This window comes from Rutidosis leptorrhynchoides, chromosome 8 (genome assembly GCF_046630445.1).
Source record: "Rutidosis leptorrhynchoides isolate AG116_Rl617_1_P2 chromosome 8, CSIRO_AGI_Rlap_v1, whole genome shotgun sequence".
NCBI classification, from domain to species: Eukaryota; Viridiplantae; Streptophyta; class Magnoliopsida; order Asterales; family Asteraceae; genus Rutidosis; species Rutidosis leptorrhynchoides.
In genome coordinates, this window is record NC_092340.1 from 187887640 (window position 1) to 187895477 (window position 7838).

The window sequence follows — 7838 nt, forward strand, 5'->3', positions numbered from 1 at the left end:
GAATCCCGACTTTGATTATCAGCTTCGGGCCATGGACGCTGCAAAAATTTGACCGTTTGACATTGGGAATCGATATATCCGTTTGAAATACGGACGTTGCATTTTTTTTTCTATAAATACCTCACATTTTCATTCATTTTCTCACACATTTTTATTTCAACTCACACTTCATTTTATACAAAACTTCTAAAATACAAAAAATATATATATCTCTCTTTTAATTTAAAAAAAATGTCTTCATCTTCGAGTAGTTCGCACGGCGATTTCACAAATTATACCCTCAACTTACTTGATCAAGTTGATAATTCTTCGGACGATGGTGTAAATTCTCGTCGTTACGTTCATCGTGATCATTATGATGCTCATAATCGTTTGATGGACGATTATTTTGATGAGAGTTGTAAATATACGGAAGATCAATTCAAACATCATTTTCGGATGCGTGCCGTGTTTTTCTTCGTGTGATGAACGATATACTAAGCTACAATGTCAATCCATTGCCTTCCCATTTTATATGGTATCATCGAAGGCAAGATTCTCGAGGTATGTAGAGTATTAGTCCACATTTAAAAATCACCGCCGCACTCCGTCAGCTAGCATACGGTTATACACTGGATGCTTTAGACGAGTATCTGCAAATGAGTGAACGAGTTGGGCGGGAATCTTTGCTAAACTTTACTATGTGCATTATTGACTTGTATAATAGTGACTACTTAAGAGAGCCGTCTTTGCATGACATTCAGCGTTTATATGAAGGCCATGAAAGGATTCATGGCTTCCCGGGCATGTTGGGTAGCATCGATTGTATGCATTGGGCATGGGCAAAATGTCCAGTTGCGTGGAGAGGCCAATATATGCGAGGCGATCACAGTCACCAAACTATTATGCTTGAAGCTGTCGCGTCGTATGATAATTGGATTTGGCATGCGTATTTTGGTGTGGCGGGTTCAAACAATGACTTAAATGTTTTAAACACTAGTGATTTGTTCAACTCAATGCTCAATGAAGAAATGCCCGATGTCCCTTTTATTGCGAATGGCGTGGAATACAAAAGAGGGTATTATTTAGCCGACGGGATTTATCCAACATGGGCGTCATTTGTGAAGGGATTTTCAAGTGCCGTTGATGAAAAACGTACTTACTTTACAAGGCAACAAGCTGCTGCTCGCAAAGATGTGAAAAGAACTTTTGGGATTTTACAGGGTCGTTGGCATATTCTACAACAACCCGCCAGGGCATATGCGAGGAATCAAATGAGACGGCTTATGTATACGTGCATCAGACTACATAACATCATTATTGAAGACAATGGTTACAACTTTGCCGTGAATGATTGGGTGTATGAGCCGCCTCAACACATACAACGTACTTGGATCGAAAGATGTGACGCTCGTGCTAGACGAACAAGGGAGCTACTTGATAGAGAAGTGCACGAAGGCTTACAATCGGATTTGGTTGAACATTTATGGGCTCTTCGAGAATTCAATTAATCATTTTCAATATTTCAAGAATAAATGTAATGTTTTTTTATTAGTGTAAGGTTTTTTTTATTAAAATATGTAATTTTGTTTATTATTATTTGAAGTTTTTTTTAATATTTACACAATTAAAAAATATACAAAATAAATTAAAAAAGGGACACTAAAATGGACACTGTGGACACTAGCACCCAACAACCAGTCAGTCAATCTTAATGTTCAAAATGAACACTGAAAATGGACACTGAGGAGGACTAGGAGCACCTCGTGCTCTTACTACTTACTTCATATAGTATTCTATAATATTTTAAAGTTCTTGTATTTATTTAGATTTTATCAAATTAATTTTCGTTTCTATAAATAAATTATTACTTTTTTTTACGGCGAAAAATATATATATTAAGTAAACTTCATCAGAATGGTGAAGAAACAAACAATACAATGAGAGCCTTTTTAGCGTAAAAATAACAGAAATTGAATGAAATTCGAAATACAAACGAAACTCCTAAATGAAAAATTAAGCTCAACTTGATTGGGCATATGAACCCTCTCGATACAGGGCCCTTTGAGAAGCTAGACATAAACTCCTCAAATTGAAAAAAGTCCACTTGGAACAAAGAAGTTAAATAACAGAAGCCCAACACTTAATGGGTTCAGGAGCCCAAAGAAACTATGAATAAAAGAAACGTTTCATTAAGCCGATTATTGCAGAGACGTCTTCTCCAAATTGAGTCGATGGCGACAAGAAACACATCAAAACCAAAATCAAGAAAAGCTTGAAGGAAACCAATCATCATAGCAATCACGAAGAAACCATCTGCATCAAACCCTTAAAACCAATCGAAACCTTTTCCCAAGTACCAGAAGGCTATGTCGAGGAAATTGAAACAATTGATGAAGCAAGAAGAAATCAGAATGAAACCAAGCTATGTCGAGGTAATTGAAACATACAAATTGATTGAGGGCAAGGAATTGGGTCAGAATAAAAAGAGGAAAAGACAAAAAAATTGCGGGATGGTTCGGTACGGTTGATCCGTGAGAAGCTGCTCGAAATCAAGTTGTATTCAAGGTTTAGTTTTAGGATTTTTGACAGGCTTTTGCACAGTAGGTAGGTCATCATCAACCATGTTCTCCATTAACGCGTAAAAGTTGATCATCTCCTCTTTATAGGTTAATTTTTTTGCCCCAAATTGAGCTCCATTGATTTTACTTTTTTTTGTAAGTTGATTCATTCCCAAAAACGTGATTAATTTCACTCATGGTATCAAACATATCTGAAGAGCTTGGGCCTCTTCGACCCACTTAGTACCATTATCGATATCTTTCTTCTTATTATTTTGGACTTTTGAAAAAATATCAGGAGAGACAGAGTCATTGATAGGATTGCATCTAGCTCTAATTTTTTCACACTAAAGCTTGCAATTGCTTCCAATACACTGATCGATTGGTGTGTCGATTTTAGGTTCAGTGAGTTTAGCAGCTAAAGAAATATTAGAATTGATGAAGGAATTGCTTTTTGCAGGGGACATGTTTAAATTGGGAAGGGAATTAGAAGAGTTTTTTGGGGAAGAATGCTCAAGGATAGGATAGTCATTTATGTTTAAGGTAAATGACTTTGCTTGGTGAGAAGTTGATGCAGGTGTCCCTTCTCCATTGATTAACAAATCAAGTACCTTTCCCATATTTTTTTGAAGAAAACAAAGATGCCTTGATCTCTTTTTCAGAATTTTTAACCGAATCAGACTTATCCCTTTGGGATCTAATAGCACTAGTTACCTTGGGACCTTGTTTATTGACTTTTTGGGACATCATAGCTTTTGTCAGCTGTTGATACCTATTTCCTTATGAGGTAAGGCTTGGTGTATCAGCACAATACTAGAAGTATCTAACTAAGAATGGGGGAGTGTTGCCGAATGATGTTTACACTCGGGAAATAATTCCTGCAGACCCGGTTCACAAGTATAGAAACTTGTGGGGTGGCTTAATCAATCTGTGTCCGCTGAGCGTTGAGCTACTAGCCGGATGACTTCTAGTGAGAGAAGTACTGTGAGAGAAAGAAAGATGAAATCTCTGCTCACAAGTTGTCAGAATGTCTGAATCTGTAAAATAACGACCCAAGGGGTCTATTTATAGTGATAGATCCACCGGATTGTTCGGGGACACGTGTCAGATGATGATACATTCTGTTATTTGTGATCCGAAATATGCGCTGGATGTGATGTTCTACGATTAGGGCTTAAGCGCTAGGTGGCATTCAGGGCTTATGCATGACGGAAGCAGCCTGCACAGCGGAGAACGCTTGACAGAAAGTTTCACAAAACCATCGTTCTCAGTGTTTCTGATGCTAATTTCATGCGAATATTATGCCTTTATGCGTGTATTCAATAGGATACACCATTAAGTCTCCCCAGTTTAATGACTTAAGCATTTGAAAACTTGTTAAGTTATTAAACTTAAATTTTGAATTTCAAAATAGGTCGATTCTTGGGTTTCCCAGGAGCAATAGGCGCGTTTATCGAAGGAATTCTGTCCATACACGTGTGTGGGTGAAAATAAAACCCCCAAAATTACCATCGGTCACAGCTGTCACATCTTTCTTCCTTTTTAACTACCAAACAACCCTAATCGATCTTTCACTTTTACAGCTTTTTCTTACCGATCTTCATCTTTTACCATCAATATCTTCTTCCTTTCCTGTTTTATTAAAACCTTAAATGGCGATAACAAAGGATATCATAAAGATTCACAGCAGAGTAAATGACAAGTAATTAGCAGTACTGTTGAGACATTTTCCAAGATTAGCTGGTGCTGAGCCAATAATTCCTTCAATTAATGCTAGAGTGTGTTCACCAGCTCCTGGTAAGGTTGCTGTCTATGGTTATTCGTTTCTCAGCTATTGTTTACGATTGTCTTTCACGCCATTCTTCTTAGAAGTTTGCCAGTTTTACGGAGTCGCCGTTGTTCAATTCGAACCAGCAGCTATTCAAAAAATTCTCATATTTAAGATGTATTGACATGCGAGCAAAATAGTGCCATCTGTGCGGATATTTTGTTCTTTGGTGCGTATAGCATCTTATGAAAAAGGTTGGTTCACATTCAGCAAAGTTGATGGATTTTTGAGACCTGCACTTGATCATCCCTGTCATGATTGGCACGATTCTTTTATTTTCATAAATGAGGATGCAATTGCTGATAAGTACTCATCTGTTCGATTTTGGCGTAAATACATTCATCCCGTATCAATTACATTTCCGAGAGTAAATAGCAAAGAGAACACTTTGCTTAAAAAAGTTAAAGGTGAACAAATCAACGATGTCAAATATGGGGAACATATGCTATCATTGACATCTGTAAGCCAAGATTGGGATATTACGCAAGGCTATGCCTGTGTTCTTCTTGGGAGAAAAAGTAAGTGCTTATTTTTGCCATGTATGCTAATAAAATGCTTCTTTTGGTTTGTCCAACTAACCACTATGATTTTTTGAACTTTGCAGAAATTAGTCCGCTTACCACCATGCGGTCATCGTCTTATTCACAACTTAATTTTACCACACAGAAAATTATCGATGACACTCCCATTCCTGAAAAGGATGCTGCGAGGGAGGAGGAAGAAGAAAAAGAAGAAGAAATGGACATAGGTATGAACCGAATTGCTTCTAGAGAACGTCGTGCGTCGGGTAATGAGAATGATAACACTGAATTATGTAGAATACTAGACCAAAACCTAAATTTGTTTTCTTTTAGGCCCAATACTGGTGGATTTTATAATCCAAACCCTTCTTTATACATTATGCCACCTTTGAAGTCGTGTAAGTCTTATTGGAACTCATTTATAAGTAATAATTTCCCTTTATCTCCAACAGCTACTACACTACACCAAGATAATATGCTAGCAACTCTTCCGTCTAACGCCAAGAGAAGAAGAACTGGTCAAAATGCTCCACCATCCACTCAACAAGAAGCTGGCACTAGTTCTTCTCAAAAACAAATTATGCTTCCCAATCTTGACACAAATATACTTTCCTCCTTTCTAAAAGGACCACCACACTCTTACGAGAGTTTCATGAATTTCTTGAACGCCATGGTATGTCCATCACTAGCCCAATTCTTCAGCAACCTATCTGATGCAGATGCTAAGAAGGTTAAAGCACAAAGTATCATTCTTAACATTGCTTCTGGGCTAAATGACCTTCAACGCCTATCCGAATTGCAGCGCAATGAAATTACCACCAGTAAGGAACTATCGGCTGAAAAAGAGAAAATAACCAAGCTGGAACAAGTGGCTACATCCTTAAAGAAGGATTACGATATAATGAAGAGGAATTTTTTGAACTGTAACATTCAGAGGGCAGAATATAGTAAACAAGTGAAGGAACTGTATAACACCCCGCCAAATTAACATCTGACGGCGTGTTAATTCTGGTCCCACAGTTAACAGTTATACCCTCTATATGAGACGTTTAAAGCAATCGCATTTAATTTTATTTAAAAAAAAATTAACTTTCAAAAACATAAGTCAATAATCCCAAAATAGAAACACTGTTGTGATCGTAACCACAAGCCAACAGTATTTAAACAGTATAAAATTTTTAAATGCGAAGGTAAATAATGTTCTTTAAAATCAAATGCTGACTCCACGGCCAGTCATGCAGCAAACACAGCGGAAGCATACCTCTTAAGGACCTGAGAATAACAACACGCAAAAACAGGTCAACAAATAATGTTGGTGAATCTACAGGTTTAAAGTAATGTAACAGTGTCTGAAAAACAGTTATCAGAAAAATAGTTTGATTTCCTTGACCACGAGATTCTATCGCTTGCATAAACCGAGCACCTAAATACTAGCAATGACCCGAGTATATAAACTACTACACCCGACCTTACCTCGTAAAATGTTATACACTTGTTCAAATGTATTTAATGTTCAAAGTAAATGCACCACTATTTTTATAGCGGGTGAGGTTGTCAACCTAACGGATCCGTCTATCTAAATTGTGCTTACACCGATGGTATTAAAAGTATTCAAGCTAGAGGCTTTTTGAACAAACTCATTATGCATATGTGTAGTACTCATGCCAATATAAAAGTAATTGAAAATGTAAATATAACAGCATGTATTCTCATCCCTGAAAACATGTAAAAAGCGGGACTGTAGACTCACCTATGAATAAGCTCGGAATGAAAGACAAATGACTTGTACGGTTTAGACCCGAGTAATGTAACCTAAGTATACGTATGTAGGTTGGTCAATATATGTATCTTATATAAGTGTGGTTTCATAGTGTACGTTGTCTTATTGCTCGACTCGACGCGTTTCAAGTAAAAGTCAACTATCTCATGCAAGTCAAACAAAGTCAACCGAAGTCAAATCGAAAGTCAAACTTGGTCAAAGTAGTCAACTAAAGTCAACATCAGTAGGTTCTTGTCAAATATTGGTCAACATGTCAAACCTAAGTCAAACAATACGTTTTAGGTCATGAATGATCATTTTCACAATTTCAGTTTATCGTCATGCACAAAATTTATGAACACGTAGCATACTTAGCACATTATCTCATAGTACAAAATTCACGTAAATATGAAAAACTCTAGATCATAATTAAACTTAAAATTGATTCCAAAAAGTCTAGCCAGGGACTCATACAACAATTAAAAGTTAGGAATCAAAAATGATACATTTGGGGTTTGCCAAGTCAGTTTCTGACCGCGCACTGATTTCATTTTGGCTATAACCGGATTTAGGAACATGAAATTGATACAAGACCAGTGGCCATAGTTCAAGGACAAATCATAGTAACACATATCAAAAATCTAGCCACTTTTTTTTAGCCAATTTGTACAGTTTATTCGTGCAAATTGATCATTCAGTTTTCAGCTAAAATCAGAGTTCACATAAAGTATGGCTCTATTGTGCCCAATGCATAAGGTTTTAGAGATTGACATAAACTAACAATAAGTCACATATCATGTTAAGTTTCATTTTCCAGAAGCATACATGCTCAAACAATTCACAAAATTCACAGAGTACAAAACCGTGTGCAATTTACAGATTCGATTCTCACTTAGTTAGTCACATTCGCATACGATTATCCGAAGATCTAGATACAATTAGCCTATGATATCCACATGAAAGATGAGGTAATTTTTGTCTAATTTTCAAATAAGCAAAGCTTTAATTACAGAAGTTAACACATTTTATCATACAAGGTTATTTTCATGCAAGTGCTGTATAAAACTACATTTACACTAATTCTAGCATATCTCGAGCTATACAAGCAAACGACATGATATTCAAGTCTAACTTGAGTATTTTTAAATTATATTTCTAGTGGTATAAGTCTCAAATTCCAATTCATTTTC

The 7838-nt window shown here is 36.5% G+C and overlaps 1 protein-coding gene across 1 annotated transcript; it reads left to right on the top strand.

Moving 5' to 3' along the window:
- Positions 1-231: 231 nt before the first annotated feature.
- Positions 232-1490, top strand: LOC139863967 (protein ALP1-like). Its single transcript, XM_071852562.1, has 2 exons — positions 232-447; positions 552-1490. The coding sequence occupies exons 1-2, from the start codon at positions 232-234 to the stop codon at positions 1488-1490; spliced, it is 1155 nt and encodes a 384-aa protein (XP_071708663.1).
- Positions 1491-7838: the final 6348 nt, after the last annotated feature.

What these genes read in the sequence shown, in the direction of transcription:
- LOC139863967 (XM_071852562.1), top strand. Translation starts at nt 232, where the DNA reads ATGTCTTCATCTTCGAGTAGTTCGCACGGCGATTTCACAAATTATACC. An exon ending in ATCATTTTCGGATGCGTGCC is followed by an intron (nt 448 to 551) that starts GTGTTTTTCTTC and finishes CGAGGTATGTAG; the next exon opens with AGTATTAGTCCACATTTAAA.